We start from the raw sequence: 20,876 nt of genomic DNA on the forward strand, positions 1-20,876 counted from the left end.
TTAGCTCTGACCTTTTGGGCAAAGAGTGGAACCATACTACATGCATGGGAACATATCCCTACCAGACATGTTGCGCCTTTACATACAAAGCCACCTGGGAACCTTAGGATGCTGTTCATGTTTGGGTCCAGAACCTATCCACTCCTGGTACTTGTGGCTTATATATACAGGAACCTTTTTTCGTTCTAAAGGAACAGATGACATTATCTATCCCCTCCCTAGGGCATCTACTGAAGACTGGGCTAGATGCATTTCTACACTGGGTCTCATTCCAACAGGATGACAGGCAGTATGTCAGAAGAGCGGCCCAACTACACAAAGAATTTATCTAGGGGCAAGGTAAGGGCTCATACAAATCCAAGGGTAATGGTGCCCTGAATGGCTTTGAGCAATGGCTCTAATTATCTATGGACAAGAGAAGTTGGCTTTTATTGCTGCATGGAGCGATCTTGAATAAAAAGATGCTCTAGTCCACTCACATTTTTATATGGCACAGGATAATCAGCGCCCCCTGCAAATATATGCACAGAAATGTGCACATTCATAACCACACTTCCTCCTCACCAAACGAGTAATTTCACTCCTAATATTGGCTCTCATTGTGCACTGGATGCTTCCATTGCACCATGGAAATTACGCAGTCCATGGCTAACCAGTCACACTGAGATTCCACATTTGTGGATGGTGTAAGGAAATACTTTAGGAAGCTTATTTGATCTCCTGCAATATACACAACTGGCCTTCGCAAACCAAACTACTGGTCCAAATCTTACGTGTTAGGTTTATGCATTTATTATCAGATGAAACTAGCCTATGTTTATATTCTAAAAGACAATTAAAAACAAACAAGGGCATGTTCTCAAGCAGTTTAGCATTTGGAAAATCCCTACAGCCATCATCTAATAGCTGTCAAACAATCAGAGAAGGCACAGTACACTCACCTGGCTTGAATTGGAATCCCGTGGTGCTGAAGGACATGCATTTCACCATGAGGCCACTGGGGAGGGGGCCCGTATGCAGGACCACCGGCCGTTCCACCGAAAGGTACCTCATAGCCAGGGTGGTAAGGATCAGTAACATGATCATCCCTTCAGAGGAAACAAACCAGCATGCAAGTTATTCAGACACATAACGTGCCCAGAACATGTGGGATGCCACCCATCTATGAGGACACAACCTAGAGGTACAAGTACAAAACTAACAGAGGTGCTCTGCTTTCTGCTGAAGCATTCTTGGCAAATCAGGATAGGGCCTAGCAGGAAATGCAACATTTATGTAAGACGAGTATAAACTTGACACAAACATGAGACCATTGTAAGTTTGAAGAGTTGTTTTTCCCCAGCCCAAAATACTATGTTCTTTATCTTGTACTTGAAATTGCACACTAATTAAACTTCAAATTGACAGTGTGTACGTTGAAGATTACCATCTCCATACCCGAACATCAAAAAACACAAGAGCAGGGGACAAAAACCTTCCAAAAACTATACAGATCAGTAGGTCGGTCTGTGGCTAGTATAAACACACTGCAAATGAGTCATACTAACTCTAGAAAGCAAACTTACCAGTCTCGTCTCATGCGTTTTTGTACAGGGCTCATCTCACGGCGGGGTGGAGAGAAACGATCCCGCCGGCTCCGGTCATAATCGCGATACTCGCCCCGGCTCCGCCTCTCACGACCCCGGTCCCACTCCCTTATGGTGCAGGAAATAAAAAGCATGGAGAGGGATTAGAAGCGGATCACAGAGGTAACATTTTCCAGCTGCACAACAGTAATACCCACATTTTTAACAATAACAACAAACAACCCACTGAATACTCAAACACTGTAACATGTTATTACTCAATGCAACAGTGATTGTTTAATTGAGCTCCAAAAGGACGTGCTAAATTACGCCACTAGGATTCAGACAAGCCATGAAAATGTTACAGATCTCTCTGCCAACAGCCACAACACAAACAGAGCTATCTTATCAGCTGTATGTGTTTCCTGATACAGATGACTCACAAGTGTGCCAAGCCTTCCCAGTGAACATGTACCAAGAAACTTTCCAGATTGTTTGCTGCTCTGGTCTTATTCCCCCAAATCCCAAACTTTTTTATTCCACTTTTTAAAAATGTAATATGTCTTTTTTGAAAACTTTATAAAACAAAGGCAAATGAACAAACAAGGAAATAGCAACAATAAGGTGAATTCCAATACTATTGGAGGGGAGAAGGTATAACATGTGAATATTTATCTCATTATAAAGGGATACTTTACCTTTGCCATCAGAAAACAACTTTAGCTAATGTAATTGCTTTTGGTAAATGCTGCACACATACATGCATTGATCAAATTCACTTGAGCAATAAATAATATAGGAAGGCTTTCAATATATTATGGTAAGTGAGAACTGTCAGACCGTGGTCCTCATTATTGAAATAAATCATAGGAACGAGACTAACTACAAAAATCACTAGTCACTATTCAATGGCATATGCCTAGAAATTTTTCATTGATACACAAACCCAAGGAACATATAGGTGCCAACATTAAGAAGCTCTTAATGTACGCAAGAGGTAATTTTCAAGAACTATCCCACATCTGAGAAAGTAGAGGCTTGCTAGTTCTCTTCCTAAAGGAATTAATTTTATCTGCATGAATTAAGAGCAGTATGGGATTGGAACACTGGTCTGTTACCTGCAGCCATAAATGAAATGTCATAGGTTGAGCAGCCTCGTACAGAAGTGCAACCGAAAAAAGCCAGCCCCCACGAGATACAATTCAGTTCAAGGAAAGGTTTATTGTGGTCAGTACAACTTCCTTGCACAGCGACCCCAAAAGAACCAAGACCTGTGGATAGGTATTACAATTCCCAGGGAGCACCAAAAAAGGAGCTGCAGCCACTGAGCAGCAGCTGGCTCCTCCTATACGCAGTCTGCCTCCGCTGTCGTTGATTTCCTGTGGGGACGGGGCACTACTTAGTAGAGCTGGGACCTGTGGCTGCTAGGAGTTTATTGTCCAGGGACCTAGGGGACTAGTTTTATCAGGCCCTCAATATCACCATCTTGTGGCTTTGTGGACAGCTTCACTGACTGTGGCCTAGGTTGGGTTGTGCCAACCTTTACATTCCTTGTGGTTACTTCCTCCTTCAGCTATTAACTTTTGGCTAGTGCAGGATTAATGCCAGAAAGGAATGTCCCTCCCCCCCTCTACATTGGAGTATGGTTTCCAAGACTCTGGAATTTAGCTTTATAGCATTTTAACCATTTAATCTGTATTAAAAATTAACAATTTTACTTTCATCTGTTTAGTTTGGTACCAGTTGTTTTTCTTCTCTCTTATTAGTGCGGTTCAACTTATAGCCATTTCATAAATGCTTTGTGACACATATTTTAGTAAAGTTATTTTGTGAAAAGTGCTACAGAAAGCCGAAAATAAGAACCACATACAGGAATAAGAAACAGAAAGCAAAAGACTGCTGTAACTTAACAGCTTCTGAAGAAAACCAAATTTGGACAATGTCTAATGTAGTCAGTAAATACTCAAATGTACGAACGTTTAAGTCCAGTAAAAAACTACTAATTCGTAACACATTTTCTTATTGTTACCAAAACTACACACCCAAAGTGAAGACTAACTAAATCTCCACCAAATCCACGCCAGAGCATACAGTAGGGCAAACCTTGTGACACTGAGCGGTCTGATAACTTCCCATCCAGACTACAGATGCTAGGTAGGCAGAGTAAACAGTGTCACTAAGCGCATCACAGAACAATCCATTATTTGAGAATAGCCACATCACATGATGACCTCAAAAACGAAACATTCCAACAACCAGATCAAGCAAGAGAAAACATTTAGAGAACTGTAGCACTGGCTACATCTAATGAATCCAAGAAGGAAAGGTGACAATTCACAGAGAATAGACATGTAGGACTGAGACAGATTTATAGAGCACGAGTCAGGGTAAATATCGGAAAGACAAGCTCAACTGTAAATAGCACTACTGACAAAGATTTCACTATCACCAAGTAAACAGGAGCATTTTATAATCATTACAATGTTAACTGCTAAATTGACTCCGATAAGTTTCCCCAGCCTATTCCTTGGCAAGTAACAATTTCACTGAACCTGTATTCCAGACAAATGAATTGCATGTTACTCTCCGGTTTACAGCACACCGACAGACAGCTCACCTGTCATTCCAGTCATCTCTGCGTCGCTCTTCGCGTTCCCGGGACCGGTCATAATCACTGCGCTCTCGTCGGAACTTATCCCTTCGCCGACGGTCATACTCGTCATCGCTGTCAGCCATCTCACCCCGAGTTTCCAAAGAATCTTTGTGGACAGAAAAGGATTAGAAAACCACTACTAATGGATCAAGTTAAAGGAAACCCCGACACCAGGAGTTAATGCATGGCTGTTCCCACCCTCACCTTTTCATCCATAACCCTTTCCTCCACTACTGCCAGCTTTCACATTCCCATTTCAGTGCCAAACATTTATTTTTAGGTCTCAAATACACAGTACATGCGCTCCGCAGCAAGACACATTGTTCACAATTCAGTAGGCTTACAACCCGCCCACAGCAAGCCATTAGTTTTTCTTCCAATGTCACTCATTTACGATTTTTCAATGAGCAAGATTTTCCCACAGAACCAATGGAACAGACTTCGCTTCGTGCCCTCATCTCTACTGGATCTTCAGGAGGATTATGCAAGTCAGTGGAAGTTCTGAGTCACAAGGCAGAAAGTGTGTTTGCAGTTCCACTGGACAAAATATATTGGATCACATTTCATATCTTCAGAGACATTGGTTTACTGTACCTCAATCAACTGAACCAATGTTTCCACTGACGTCAGAGAAGTCAACCCTTCAGTGGTGGTTTGATCCAATAACACTTTCCTAAGGCTTGACTACACATTAAGGAACACCTATAGCATTAAACAAAAATGCCATTTCTCTGTGGTAGGGAGTAACACAACTCTTCATGGTGGAATGATATTCACAAGTATCTTAGCTAAGAGACTGGCCCCTCAAATGCAGGATGGGGTGGATCCCCGAAAGGCATTGCAGAGACCAACACCAAGCGCCTTTGCCACCTGCTGGATACGACAGTGCTCCTGACTGCCTGCCCACCTCCTATCAATGCAGAAAATGCATGCAATGGCGAGCACAGTCAACACCTTCACGCAGTCCTGGCTCGATGTGGGCTGGGCCCGTGGTTCTGTAAGTGGGTGCAATACAATTATGTATCACCCAGGGCTATGGTGCGCATTAACAGGACCTTGCCCCAACACTTCATTTCTAGTGGCACACGACAAGGCTGTCCCCTATCACCATTATTGTTTGTCCTATACACTGAGCCTTTTGCTTAACAAATACGCTGCTATCTGCATATAACTGGCATACCTACAGGGGGTACAGCACACAAACTTGCACCCTATGCAGATGATGTCTTGCTCCTTTTCCTAAACAGCATTCATTGAAAAACTGACAAGCTTTGGGGGGATATCCGGCATCAAAAACCATCTTGCATAGAGCCTCCATTCTAAATCTCACTGTGCCTGAAGCCGACAGAGCCCTGCTGGAAGCCGCCTTCCCGTTCAGAAGGGCCAAGCAGGGGGTCAACTATTTAGATCTACATATCCACTCTATGTCACCCTCCACAGCAGAAGACAACTATGCAACGCTCCTGCTGAATGCTTGGTCAGACTTGGCTAAATGGAAGGGCTATGGCCTCCTGGCTGGGTCGTTTGGCAGCAGTTAAGATGAGACTTTTAACGAAGGTACTATATGTCATGCAGACACTACCGTTGCACCCTCCCTCACGGCTGCTGGATAAGCTGCAGAGCCTCATTTGGGAGTGGCAAGTATGTCAAAAGCGAAGGTGTACGTACAGCAGGCGGAGAGAGGGTTGGGGGTCCCACATCTCCTGAGCTACTATCAAGCAGTTCATTTGCGCTACATGGTGGAATGGCCACAACCGTGTACGGAAAAACACTGGTGCTTTATTGATAGAATGTCCTATGGCTACTGAAAGCGCACCACCCACCTAGAGTTTACATCTCCCCTGTACTACGAGCCACGGAAAGGCCTGTCCACACCCATCTTACCCCAGACACCAGTTATAGGGAACCCAGATTTTCAGTAAATTCAGTATTTAGGGGCACCCCAGAACCCAGGAAATCAGATTCCTGCAACCTACAACAAGAAGGGACTGCTGACCTGAAAGCACTGCAGAGATGACGGAGACAACTGACTTAGCCCCAGTCCTACCGGCCTGTCTCCAGACTCAAAGAACCTGCACAGCGGCGCATCAGACAGGGACCAGTGACTTTTGAAGCCTCAGAGGACAGCCCTGAACCCGGAGGACCAAGAAACTCCAGTGAACAGCGGCACTGTTCAAAAACAGCAACAACTTTTAAAGAACTCACTCTTCCCGCTGGAAGCGTGAGACTTCACCCTCTGCACCCGCCGCCCCCTGGCTCGAGCCCCAGAGAACCAACACTACAGGGAGGAGTCCCAGGCGACATTGTGAGTAACTCGAGACGACCCCCCTGGACTTCCCACAGCGATGCATGCAGAGAGAATCCAGAGGCTCCCCTGACCGCGACTGCCTATTGTCCACTGCATAGCTGGGTTCTCCAAGAGAAAATAATCCTGTCAGAAGAATAAACTGAGCAGAGGGAGACTCCCTTCACATGACGTGCAGTAGAAAATCTGAGGTAAACAGCCTCATCGGCTGTAGCTCAAGTGTATATATATATATATATATATATATATAGGACATGGATAGGCTATAACAGTGCCTAGTTGAGCCATTAGGGCCTACTGTGTTACATTTACTGCTATAGGTATTTTAAGTTACCATGAGACTCCCACCTCGACGACGGGGATGATTCAAGCATGTGAATCTATGAAAGATATCAATACTGGAGAACCACAAGTAAATAAGGGCCAGATGTAGCAAAGGGTTTTTCCCATTCTGTGTCAATGGGAAAATGTGTTTGTACATATGACCCTAATTTTCTTATTCACCCTCATGCCAGAAGACCCCTTACACAGTTTGAGAAGTGGCTGCTCACCCGCACCTGTGACAAACAACTCCTATCTGATATATATGTCCTTCTGATCACACCACCACAACTCCTACATGACGTAGGTGGGAGACTGAATGTGAATGCACCTTTACAGATCACAAGTGGAGTGCAGTATTACACTGCATCCATGTTTCAGCGCCCAACATGGCTATTAAGGAGTTGTTACTTAAAATAGCCCACTACTGGTACCATACCCCAGCAAGGATTGCCAGGAAGCTCCTGGGCAACGCTGTGGACAGAGGGTTACTGTAGGAAGTTGGCTCTGTATGTGCTATTTCAAAGTAAGGAATAGCATGTACACAATGCAAGGGTTCCCCTTAGAGGTAAGATAGTGGCAAAAAGAGATAATACTAATGCTCTATTTTGTGGTAGTGTGGTCGAGCAGTAGGCTTATCAAAGGAGTAGTGTTAAGCATTTGTTGTACATACACACAGGCAATAAATGAGGAACACACACTCAGAGACAAATCCAGGCCAATAGGTTTTGTTATAGAAAAATATATTTTCTTAGTTTATTTTAAGAACCACAGGTTCAAATTCTACATGTAATATCTCATTTGAAAGGTATTGCAGGTAAGTACTTCTTTAGGAACTTTGAATAATCACAATAGCATATATACTTTTTACATAAAACACATATAGCTATTTCAAAAGTGGACACAGTGCAATTTTCACAGTTCCTGGGGGAGGTAAAGTAATGTTAGTTCTTGCAGGTAAGTAAACCACCTACGGGGTTCAAATTGGGGTCCAAGGTAGCCCACCGTTGGGGGTTCAGAGCAACCCCAAAGTCACCACACCAGCAGCTCAGGTCCGGTCAGGTGCAGAGTTCAAAGTGGTGCCCAAAACACATAGGCTTCAATGGAGAAGGGGGTGCCCCGGTTCCAGTCTGCCAGCAGGTAAGTACACGCGTCTTCGGAGGGCAGACCAGGGGGTTTTTGTAGGGCGGGGGACACAAGTCCACACAGAAAGTACACCCTCAGCAGCGCGGGGTCGGCCGGGTGCAGTGTGCAAACAAGCGTCGGGTTCGCAATAGGATTCAATGGGAGACCAAGGGGTCTCTTCAGCAGTGCAGGCAGGCAAGGGGGGGGGAGGCTCCTGGGGGTCACTCCTGCACTGGAGTTCCGATCCTTCAGTTCCGATCCTTCAGGTGCTGGGGGCTGCGGGTGCAGGGTATTTTCCAGCCGTCGTGATTTTAGAGTCAGGCAGTCGCGGTCAGGGGGAGCCTCGGGATTCCCTCTGCAGGTGTCGCTGTGGGGGCTCAGGGGGGACAACTTTGGTTACTCACAGTCTCGGAGTCGCCAGAGGGTCCTTCCTGAGGTGTTGTTTCTCCACCAGTCGAGTCGGGGTCGCCGGGTGCAGTGTTGCATGTCTCACGCTTCTTGCGGGGATTGCAGGGGTCTTTAAATCTGCTCCTCTGGATACAAAGTTGCAGTCTTTGTTGAACAGGGCCGCTGTTCTCAGAGTTTCTTGGTCTCTTAGAAGCAGGGCAGTCCTCTGAGGATTCAGAGGTCGCTGGTCCTGGGGAAAGCGTCGCTGGAGCAGCTTTCTTTGGAAGGCAGGAGACAGGCCGGTAGGACTGGGGCCAAAGCAGTTGGTGTCTTCTTTCTTCTTCTTTCGCAGGGTTTTTTCAGCTCAGCAGTCTTCTTCTGTAAGTTGCAGGAATCTAAATTCTTAGGTTCAGGGAAGCCCTTAAATACTAAATTTAAGGGCATGTTTAGGTCTGGGAGGTTAGTAGCCAATGGCTACTAGCCCTGAGGGTGGGTACACCCTCTTTGTGCCTCCTCCCAAGGGGAGGGGGGGGGGGGGGTCACATTCCTATCCCTATTGGGGGAATCCTCCATCTGCAAGATGGAGGATTTCTAAAAGTTGGAGTCACTTCAGCTCAGGACACCTTAGGGGCTGTCCTGACTGGCCAGTGACGACTCCTTGTTATTCTCATTATCTCCTCCGGCCTTGCCGCCAAAAGTGGGGCTGTGGCCGGAGGGGGCGGGCAACTCCACTAGCTGGAGTGCCCTGCGGTGCTGGAACAAAGGGGGTGAGCCTTTGAGGCTCACCACCAGGTGTTACAGCTCCTGCCTGGGGGAGGTGATAGCATCTCCGCCCAGTGCAGGCTTTGTTACTGGCCACAGTGACAAAGGCACTCTCCCCATGTGGCCAGCAACATGTCTCATGTGTGGCAGGCTGCTAGAACCAGTCAGCCTACACGGGTAGTTGGTTTAGGTTTCAGGGGGGCACCTCTAAGGTGCCCTCTGGGGTGTAGTTTACAATAAAATGTACACTGGCATCAGTGTGCATTTATTGTGCTGAGAAGTTTGACACCAAACTTCCCAGTTTTCAGTGTAGCCATTATGGTGCTGTGGAGTCCGTGTTTGACAGACTCCCAGACCATATACTCTTATGCACGGGTGCCCTCACCTATGGTATAGTGCACCCTGCCTTAGGGCTGTAAGGCCTACTAGAGGGGTGACTTATCTATACTGCATAGGCAGCGTGAGGTTGGCATGGCAACCTGAGGGGAGTGCCATGTCGACTTACTTGTTTTGTTCTCACCAGCACACACAAGCTGGCAAGCAGTGTGTCTGTGCTGAGTGAGGGGTCCCCAGGGTGGCATAAGATATGCTGCAGCCCTTAGAGTCCTTCCCTGGCATCAGGGCCCTTGGTACCAGTTACAAGGGACTTACCTGGATGCCAGGGTATGCCAATTGTGGAATCAAAAGTACAGGTTAGGGAAAGAACACTGGTGCTGGGGCCTGGTTAGCAGGCCTCAGCACACTTTCAATTCAAAACATAGCATCAGCAAAGGCAAAAAGTCAGGGGGTAACCATGCCAAGAAGGCATTTCCTTACAGTTACCCGCATAGATATTGAGGCAGTTACCCAAAATCTGCTCCTGAGACACCCTACAAGCGATAGATTAGATTTATGACAGACATTCCCTGATTCCCCAGCAACATCCTTTTTGAGGTTACGAATACCCAAACATATCCTCTTACGTGTGCTAAAGGCCACGCCATCACATAGCTGCTGGGGGTTGTAAACAGTTTTTGTTTTCCCGATGGGGGAACAAGACTCATTCCCAGCTTTCGCAGACTGGCTCCATAAACTGTGGGGCTTACTGGGTCTGGAGAAGATTACGGCAGCAGTGACATAATCAATGCCACTCCTTCCTAAGACATGGGGACCTTGTATTCGTTATCACTCGGACGAGCTCCAGGAATTGACGTACCCAGTATATTTGTGTATTTTCCTCTTAACGCGTAATGATAATGGTCAGACCTAATTGGACCTGGGTGGAATGTATGGAACCTGATACCTTCCCTGTTATTAATCATGGACGAATTCTATTACAATTCCTACATATCTAAAAACGTACCTTTAGCCGTCACTGGATGTTGCGTCCTGATTATCACCCCCCCCCCCCCCGTTTCCCTATTTCCCACTTGTTGATTAGTCATGCAGTTACCCCATCAGCCTCTGGATGTAAATGGGAGGTGGTTGTACTTGTTGGATATATCCAAAATAGCAATAAAAAAAAAGTCTTAAACCTTAAAAATAAACAAATATTCACACCTGAGACCAACAAAAAACAGATCCTTCTGCCAACAGATAAAAACCAGCACTTAACCAGCGAATGTCATGGCAAAATCCTATCTACTTTGACAGCGAAGCTCCTGCCACCTTTTCCCTTCCAGACATTTAACATGGGGAATATGGATATTGCTCCACGACCCTTCACATTGACGTGTCAAAGTCTGACAGTTTTCTGCCCAAGTACCATTTTTCTTTTCCCAAGAAACGTGATTGAACTTTATGCGTTAATGCGCTGAAAATTATGAACTTCAATTTCACAAACTTAAGGACCTTAATTTATTAACGCCAGAAGTATGATAACTGACAGTCATGAGACGATTTGAATATGTGACCCACAGAAAACAAACAAACGTCAGGAGCAAGTGCACAGCTCACAAATGGAGCCGCGAGTTAACGGAAGGAGAACCTTACAGGGCTCCCGTGTAGTAAAGCTGTACTATGTAGCCTCGCGACCTACGAAAGCGTGGGAGTCAACCACTTGCCAAGCTTGTGCCTTGCAGTGAACGCTCACAACATGCTTGCCTTGCTTCAGTTTCGCGCTGCGCCTTGGTTCTTTCACGGTCAGGCTTGATTGGCTACCACTGACCCTCCCGCCAGAGAGAATGGAGCTCCTGTGGCTGTGCAGAGAGGGGTCTGCCATGAAGTCTGATCCGCAGCCACTCCGGCTACCCTACTAAACTGTAAAGTTAGATTCTACATAAGACAACGTCAGAAGTGCCGGGCATTGAGGTTTAAGACAACTTGTACGGCGGGGCGAATGGGAAACTAGTTACAGGTCTCGAGAGCTTTGCACGCGTGGGTACCTGGACCAGAAAGGGGCACTAAGAAGACTGGCGGCTTGTGCTGGGGGGTGGCTGAGCTTACTCACCAAGTTATTACTCTACAGGAGGCAGTTCTAACCTCAGTACCGCAGAATGTTTCAGGGATGGGTTCGGGTCAGCGAGGGCTATTGATTGACATGTTGTCTGGCACTAGGTGACGGTGGAGGGAGGCGTGGCGCCGAGGACTGTCCACGGCCGGAGGGGCGCAGCGCGGAGGCAGAGACAACAGTGATGGGAAGGGCGGCTGGGTGAAAAGCTCCATGGCCAGGGAAGCCGCAGGAACGGGGCAGCAGCGACGGGCAGGGTGCTAGGCCTGGGAGGGTGAATGCACCGGCGGGGTCCTTGCCGGGGGGGGGAGAACAACAACACAATCCGGCTTAGGGCGGGCCTGGGAGGGATGCGGGGGCCGATGAGGGCTGCAGGACCAGAAAACGACAAGAGAGGAAGCGAAAGGGAGCTGGGCTGCTGAAAGGGAAGAGCCGGCGCTGCTCGAACGGAGGCGCGGCGTGGCCCGGGGGGGGCCATGAGCGAACCGCGGCCGCCTTACCTCTCCGGCGCCCTCAGCCGCCACCAGCAGGGACCAGGACTTCCGGCCGTCGCGCGCGCTCCGCAGTGCAGGCCTGGGCACCCGAGACGAGACCCGGATGTGGGAGACCGGAAGCCGCGCCCGCTGGATAAGTCACGGGAACTCGGTGAGCGGATGACGACGGGGCAGCCATGTTGGAACTGGTCGAATCCCGACGCCGAAAACCAGGTGGCCTAGAAAACATTACTATATCAAAGTATATTTCTTATACTACGAAAATGTAATAACTTCGAGTTAACAATGAAGAAAAATTAGAATTTTCAAAATAGGTATTACCATATATGTTGCACAAATAATAGCGTATTTTAAAGCAATACAAATATGATCAGAAAAAAACACCCAAACCAACTTTCAGCAACAGGTGACTGTAATTTCCCCGTCACAGAGTAGCAGGGTAATCTACTTTGAGCTTATTCAACTTCCTTTCAAGATGGCCGCCGCGCTACCTACCGACACATTTTATATCACAAAAGTGGATGATAGGACATAGGGGAATGTATCATGTACAGAACCATTTCTTGAAACCCTGGGTAACAAAGATCACCCAGTTTCACAATTAATCTAGGACTGGATACTAAATTACAATTTCCTGAAATAGATATGGAAGGTGGGATCACATCAGTTTTATATTTTAGAGAATGAAAAATTTGCTAGCCTTCACATTAAGAATTTAAAATTTTATTGAGGACACCGGGGCCAGGAGTCTATGTCAGGGCCGGATACGAGGATTATGCAGTTCTTTCTTCACTTTTTACTATACAGCAGGATCAAAGTTCAACAAAAAAACACAACTGAACCACAAGTCCCAGGAGTCCGTTGCCATAACAACTATAGTCCAATGACACTCCATTGACTGTTACAGTATAAATGGCCACAGACACGTCATTACCCCCTCTTTCTTCATTGCTCCTAGTGACAGATAACCTTTCTGCCTCTCTGCACGTCTTCTGTTTTGAAGTGTGTGTATTTGGCCTTTCGGTTTGTTAAACGCATACAATCGCAGACTTGCTTGATTTGTTGAAGCAACCTCGTTGCTACGACGCGTTGCCGCAGCGCGGGATGCTCCTTTTGAAGTTCGAGCGCCTTCACTTGCGGTGGCGCGTCGGGCCCTCTAGAGGGCGCGCATCCTGTTTTTCAGCGCGTTTCGCTGCACGCGAGTCATTTGGCGCTCAGCGCTTCGAAATTTTTGAGTGCTAGGGGTTTTTAAGAGCCTATGCTCTTTTTCTACCCCTACAACCCCCCATATTACACCGCGTCTGCAAAGCTCTGTAATGTAGAGGCCCTGGGAAAATTGCCTGAATTGAAGAGGCTAATAAGCCCACAATGCATGTGATCTTCCTCAGTGAGAGCCAGGGCTGGGCTAAGGCTACCCGCAACTCTTTCTTGATGTCCCGAAGTTTGACCTTGGGAAGGATCAAGTAGGACGTCTCAGAATTGATCACAAATCCTAGGAATTCTACTGTTCTGTAAAGAGCAAGGATCGATTTTTTCTCTTTTATGACAAACCCCAGATCCTGTAGAAGCGAGTTTGTCATGAGGCCGTGCTGGCTCACTAAATCCTGAGATTATGCCATAATCAGTAAATCATCCAGATATATGATCATGCAAAGCCCTTTCTCCCTCAGGTGCGCTACCACTGGCTTGAGCAGCTTGGTGAAGCGCCCAGGCGCTGACGAAAGCCCAAAAGGCCGGACCAAATACTTCATCCAACTTTCCCTCCACCTGAACTGGTGGGATCTCCTGTGAGGATGCCAAATGGGGATAGTGAGACATGCATCCTTGAGATCTAACCGCATCAACCAGTCCCCCATCTGAAGCAGATCTGGCATCATATGGAGACCCTCCATCTTGAAATGTCTGTATACAATGAAGGAATTGAATTGCCTGAGGTTTAAGACTAACCAATGCCCTCCTCTCCTTTTTTGCACCAGAAAAATGTTGCTGCGGAACTGGAAGGATGGGGTTCGCAAAAGGCTATCGCCCGCTTTTGGAGACCTGGAAGTCTCCTGTGTGATTATTATGCATATTTGCTTTTCCTTTCTAGTTACCAACTGCACTGTTTTGATAGAGCCATAGTTAAATGTTTTTCCAAATTTGTGTTACTACATTGTTTTGCATGAAGCCCAACATGCTGATGCTAATTGGATATTAGTTAAGGATTCTCACTAATGAAATTGTGCTAAGAGGGAATAATGTTTGACGAATTTCTCCGCTGCATTTGAATGTATGTAATCACTCAGATGCAGTTGACTTTGTTACTATTTTGCACTGTAACCTTAGGATGTGTTGTAGTTAAAGCTTTGATTAGGTTGTGTTTTTTTCCCTCCGCTTTGGACAGCCAGTATTGTTTTTGTATGTGTTTCATTTGATTTTGAGACTAATCTACATGACCCTAGCATTGTTAATATAGGGAAATACATATTATTTTACAAAAAATGTGTGGTTATTCATAACTGAATGGTCATGGTGTGTGACAATTACTGACTCCACTGATTATTATTAATTGTTGTTGATTATTGACTATTTTGTGTTGGTTATTGATTATGTACTGGAGCTATGGTAAGAACATCTTAATTGCGAGCCAAAAGGTTCATCGACCTATTCACGCCCCCATGTAAGTTTACTTATTAAGGTAGGTTGCGCTAACACTGGAAAGCTGGGGCTGTAGGAGTCATGTAGTATATGTTTTGGGTTTCATTCTAAATCCTCTTTCTCCAAATCAGGCCACATCAAAAAATACAACTAGGGACGTCTGTCCCTCGGTCTTGTCATCAGAATCACTTCCTCCCCAGTTGTGGTCTAGTGCAGTGGTTCTTAACCTGTGGTCTTTAGACCCATGTGGGTCGGCAAAGCTTACTTAAGGGGTTCCTGACTGCTTAGAAAATTAATATTAAAAGAATAAAGTGTATACAAATAAAATGTACAAATGAAAAATGTAAAACATTTAGAAAATGTGAAGGAATTTGAAATTGGAGGCTTAAACCTAACTTAGTATCCTCATTTTGCTATACGGGAGCAGTATAAGGCATGAAGCAGAATATAATATTGACGTGAGTGGCCTCAATTGAATTTAGAAAATCTCCAACCTTGCCATTAAAATTAAAATGTTTTTTTTTTTTTTTAGGTTTATTTGAGAATTAACATACTTCATTATTTGTATATTTGTTTCATGAGTGCTAGATTCTGTTTTTTATGTACCTTTGTTCAGATTGTTGAAAATGCTTAGATGAGGGTCACTAGCTCCCAGTAATTACTCAGTGGGGGTTCCCAGTTTCCAGTGATGATTCAGTGGGGGGTTCCCAAGCTCCAGTAACGATTAAGTGGGGGCCCACAGAAATCAAAAGGTTCAGAACTACTGGTCCAGTGGACTTGTAAGAAACGTGGAACCAGGAGACGTGTTTTTAAATCCTGGCCTCCGATTTGGCATAATTGTTTGCTCTTCGGTTATCACTTTTTGAACATATTCCTCTGCTCAGTTTGGAAGATGGGGAGTGTTGAGAATCAGTGAAAAGCTGCCAGTAAGTGTGTGGTTAAAAATTATGTTTCCTGGGGAAGTGCAGATGTGCCCAATCTTATGCTAAAGTCATCAAAAAGCAATATGGTGATAAACTTTTAGCGTCTGAAGCAACAGCAGTGTGATGCAGTTTTGGGTATATTCATCTAATGAACTGTTTGATCCTGGGTAAATTATACTCTCGCTGTGCCTCTTTCCACTGATCTGACAATATATCAGATGCTTAAAATAGGCTAAATGGAAGAAATAAGCAAGGACATACTCACAAGACAGTTCCCCGGGATTCTTTTCATTCACAGTCAGGGGTGTTTATTAGCAAGAAGCTATATTTGTATCTCAGTAGCTCAACTTGGTCCTGAAGCTGCAGTCCACTCCTCTGCTGCATCTAAACCTTACCAACAATAGGTACCTTTTTTTACAGCTCATAAAACCAAAAAGAGTGGAGAGTTGCTTGTTCTTTCTCAAGGTGTAAAGTGGTATGAAAGCAAAATGTGGGGCAGTGGGTGTCTTGAAATGCCCCTGTGTGGGCAGCGGGATAGGAGCTACCAATGTTTGCAGGACAAAAAAAAAGAAAAAGTGGCAAGGTTTGGTCCTTGAGAAGCATTTTTTAGAATGTCCTGTGTGCTACTTTTACCATAGCATTTTTTTCTATGAATGCTTTATTAATAATTTATGGATAGTTTGAGACACCTCTGAAACCTTTTTAAAGGGATTTTCTATAATATGTATTATGTTTATATTTCACTGGGGAAAAATACTGTCCTTTACTGAGTTTCTCAATGGTTTTACTCACATTAACCTAAAAATATGCTTCAGTCTATAAAAGACTGGCCTTGTGTAAGCTCTAATCATCCTCCCAAACTACTGCATCTCACCCTTCTAGGGAACCCAGAAGGCTGAGAGAAAACGCTTTCTAGGAAGCTGATCAGTGAACATGTGTGATGAAAATGTCAATACATGTTCTTTCCTTTCAGTCACAGTGGCTAATGTCATACAATTCCACAAAAGTTTGTCAATATTAGTAGATGGGCTCAAAATGTACTGGGTTCCGTGGAGACTGGGGCCCTCATTACGACCTTGGCGTACGGTGGTATTTTGGAGAAAAGTACTGCCAACAGGCGGTACTCCTCCCCAAAATATGACATTGGCGGTTTGGCTCAATGTACCACTCCGTCCGCCAAGGCGGTAACTGCCCCCAGCCAGGTGGCCGCCACTGTCCCACCCGCGGAATTATGACCACGCCTACTGCCATGGTTTTCGTGGCTTCCTTACCGCCATGAAAACCATGGCGGTAGGCACTATCAGTAACAGGGAATCCCTTCCTTGTCAGTGATAGGAGTCACCCTCGCCCCCCTCCCATCGCCGTCCAATCCCCCTCCCCAGAGTCCTCCCCCAACCTCCCACTCCAGACCCCCAGACAGACACACACATTCACGCACCATCATACACACGCATACACACACTCATACCCAAATTCACCCACGCATACATTCATTCACACACACATACATACACCCACGTATTCACACAACACAACATACACGCACACTCACAACCATGCATGCACACACACATTCCACAAGCCACACACCCCCATGCAAGCACACATACGCCCCCCCCCCCCCCACACACACACACACACAACACCCCACCCCTCTACCATGACGCAGCACCCGACTTAACTGATTGCAGGGGGTCCTCCGGCAGGAGACGGATGGGGTGATGCTGCCAGCAGCACTGTCCGCCAGCAGAACACCTCCATGCCGTATCATGTGTCATGATATGGTGGGCGGCGGTCTACTAACGTGGAGCTGCTGCTGGCAGCACCGCCACCATACCACCGTCCGCCACCATGGCCACAGCCAGAATTCCGCCATACTTCTGGCGAAATTCCGGCTATGGTCATAATATGACGAACGGAAGGTAGCTGCGGCGATGCTATTTTGGTGGGTGTCGCCACGGCGGTAGGCGGTCAATACCGCCAATGTCATAATGAGGGCCTGAGTATTTAGTGAGCCACATACAAAGTCTTCACATTGACTTCCGCCTGGACAGGCGTCCAAGTGCGGTGTCACTGAGCTATGGGGCCTCCTGTCCAACATCTGTAGGGGTTTCTCCTATTGAGTGAGAATTGAAGTGGAGATGCCAACACCTATAATTCACTTATCATTATGTTGATTACTGTTGAATCATCAATGAGATCAAACATTGGAACCATTAAATTAAAGTTCATTTGCATTCGGTATTAAAACCCTTCGTTGTACTTCATGTTTGAGAGCTCAGCCAACAGGTGGACCCTAACCTCCCTCTCCTCCCCTCATGTGGGATCATAGGCCTGAAGCATTTTAAAGGCTCAAATGTGGAGTAACACTGACATCCTGACCAAAATATGGTTTACTGATTACATGTCAGATTACTTCTTACTACGCCCTTGCAAGGGTGTATGCACTGAACAGGATTACAAGAGAAATTAAGTTACGGGTTACTTGGCCACTACGCGTCACTCCAACTATTGATAATGCAACAATAATCAATTTAACAAAAGAAGTGAATTATAACTATTGCCCCCAACCTTCATTTCTCTGTTATTTATCTTTTGGGTTAGAGGGTACACCTAGTACGGGAGAACGTTAAATGCCCCACCAAATTCATTTCCATCACTTATTTGGCCACTGGAAGCTCAGAGTCAGTGTCACAGTACCAAGGTATCTGACTCTACCCGCAGCTATAGGACTTTGAGCACCTGGGCTACCTGAAATTCTCTGGTGCGCATCTTTGGCTCCAGTGGCCATTTTTTATTACAGTCTTATTCCAGACTTGCAATGGAACAAAAATCACATTATTTGCCACCGAGCTCATATGATAATTTATCAAAAATCATTGTATTCCTTATGCAATTTTCTTGAGTTTGTGTCATTTTTCTCAATATATTTTTAGCTTTTTACTTAGATTTATGTAACCATTTTAAGGTCGATCACTCTATTGTTAAGCATTTGCGTATTTGTTCAGCACACACCTCAGCCATCTTGTCTTGTAAGTGCCTTGTCTCTCCTGCCTTTTTTACACATCAGAGGAATAACCTGTTTACCTCTGAGTCTTCTCCAGTTTGGGAAGCGGGGGAGCTCAGTCGTAGCTGACAAGACTGATTGTACATGGGTTCCCTATAGAATTGAAGCTGAGGGTGTCCTGCATTTAGGCCCATTTTAGAGAACTATTTTCCCAGGTGAATTGGCGGTTATGTCTTCTAGTATTCCAGGGGCTATTTGTTTTAGAGATCTCAACTTGGGGAGATGAATAAACGCTGTTGCCTTGTAATATATTTATTTCAAGTGGTAAACACGATTCATGGAGCGTAGCAGTTGAGTTAGTATGGGTTTCCTTATTTAATTGGTGTGTGTTTTAAAGAGGCCCATTGTGTTATTATTTCATAGTAGGGTCACAGCTTTGCAGACATGTCAGAAGCTACTATTTGGCCTTATAGCAAACTGAACCATGGCCCAACTTCAAAATAAAAAAAAAGTTCTGCAGGGAAAGATAAAACAATGTAGAGACAGCATCTAGCGACATCTAGTGGTACTGGACAAGTTAGCTGACTTGTCAAGTATAGGTGAGGTTTGCTCTAAAATCTATAGATGTTGCAGCACGTCCTGGAGAACAAGCATTGGAAAAGCCAATAAGTCTCACCTCTTCAAGTGTTTTGTTGTAAGCAGTGTTGTATTGCAGTGTGGTTGTAAATAATTTGAATAATGTTTATAAACTGCTACGAAATGGCATTTATTTTATTTTAAGGCATGACTGATAGTGTAAGTGAAGAATAAAAGTCTGAAGAAAGCAATAAGTATTCTGGTAGAGTGGTGTTGAGTGGAATGGCGATGACTGACTTTTTTAATATGAAGGTATATTGACCTGTGTATGGAAACTTAATGCATAGTTCATTGTTTATGGTGTAGAAATAGAAGAGAAAATTAAGTGTACATAGCATTTCTAGTAGTTGATTTGTCTGTTATAGCTGAGTCAATACATTTTTTGTCAAGCAGTTTTTATTTTCTTTATTTTATTAGGAATACATTTTAATTAAACATTCAAACTGTTAAAGTTTTAAAAAAATTGAAATGATTGCACTTTGCATAAACCTTGTTTACAATCTATTGTTTACATTACATTCTTTAATATTAGTTTACAATTTTGTAATATATCCATTGCAAAAAATTATTTCGCAGCTAATCGATAGATGTGGTATTAATGCATCTGCTTATCCCGAGTCATCAACATGTGGGTCAATGGTGGACATATTCCATTAGTAGTTCAATAGCGATTTCCCTTGACTGAAAGTTTTCATTGTTAGCAACTTGTGTAGTTAGAAAACTTTTTTCTTTGTTAAGACATTTAAAATGTCTGCCATACCACATGTAATAGGAAGGCATTGGACAGTTGGACCCCAAAGTGTGTCTCTTTTTTTACTGTCTGTAAAATTTAAGAGCATCCCTGTAGGAAATTGACGTAACTTATTGACACTGGCATAACGCACAGTGATTGTGGTAAAAATATTTCAGCCATGAAATAATACAGTTATAATGTTTTTTTGTATTACACAAATAAATAAAACATATAAAAGATGCACTGTAGCCTAATTTTTGGTTTACAATACTAAATAAAGACAGACGTAGACACATTACATACTATAAGTAAGTTGTCCAGGATCACACTGGGTGAGGAAATATGAAATTGTTGGCAAGCATCTTTAAATCACAGTGAATGAAAACTTTATGTTCTCCCATATACAAAGTAGGTGTCAAACTGTGCACATGTGGATACGGCATAAACAAAACTTATAATTCCACTTATAAAGCAGTATTGTAATGCATAATGCATAATGCGTAATGCATAATGTAATTAAATTCGTCTGGTGTGAATTACTAGCAAAGTTAGATCAGATGGGTTAACAGTGAGATTTAATTAGCCTGTTTACAATTAACGGAAGGTCGCAATATCATTAAAAAAAACGCTGCTGTAAATGCAGAGGTTGAAATATCACACTTTAAAGGGGGAATGAAGATGTCTTTATAGATTACACTTCCTAAAACACAGGGGCTCATTATGAGTTTGGCAGACTGTTTACACCATCTGCCGAACTTCAGACGGTGGAGGTTGCTGCCACAAAGGATACCTCCACGCCGGCCCTATTGAGAGTTTCACGCTAGGTCAGCAGGCAGAATCCTTAGTTTCCATCCGCTGGCCTAGCGGGAAACAGCCTACAGCATTGTCCCTGGTGGCAAT

The 20,876-nt window shown here is 44.7% G+C and overlaps 1 protein-coding gene across 2 annotated transcripts in view; it reads right to left on the minus strand.

Moving 5' to 3' along the window:
* The window catches only part of SRRT (serrate, RNA effector molecule), an 87,123-nt gene extending 74,953 nt beyond the window's left edge, over nt 1-12,170 (minus strand). For both annotated transcript variants that reach the window (XM_069215568.1, XM_069215567.1), the window contains exons 1-4: nt 12,047-12,170; nt 4,183-4,324; nt 1,566-1,694; nt 942-1,088 (exon numbers count right to left, since the gene is read on the minus strand). In XM_069215568.1, coding sequence (XP_069071669.1) covers nt 942-1,088; nt 1,566-1,694; nt 4,183-4,301 — 395 coding nt within the window. In that variant the 5' untranslated portion in view covers nt 4,302-4,324; nt 12,047-12,170. The remainder of the gene's footprint in view (nt 1-941; nt 1,089-1,565; nt 1,695-4,182; nt 4,325-12,046) is intronic.
* Nucleotides 12,171-20,876: the final 8,706 nt, after the last annotated feature.

The sequence above is a fragment of the Pleurodeles waltl genome, chromosome 12 (assembly GCF_031143425.1).
Source record: "Pleurodeles waltl isolate 20211129_DDA chromosome 12, aPleWal1.hap1.20221129, whole genome shotgun sequence".
Lineage (NCBI taxonomy): Eukaryota > Metazoa > Chordata > Amphibia > Caudata > Salamandridae > Pleurodeles > Pleurodeles waltl.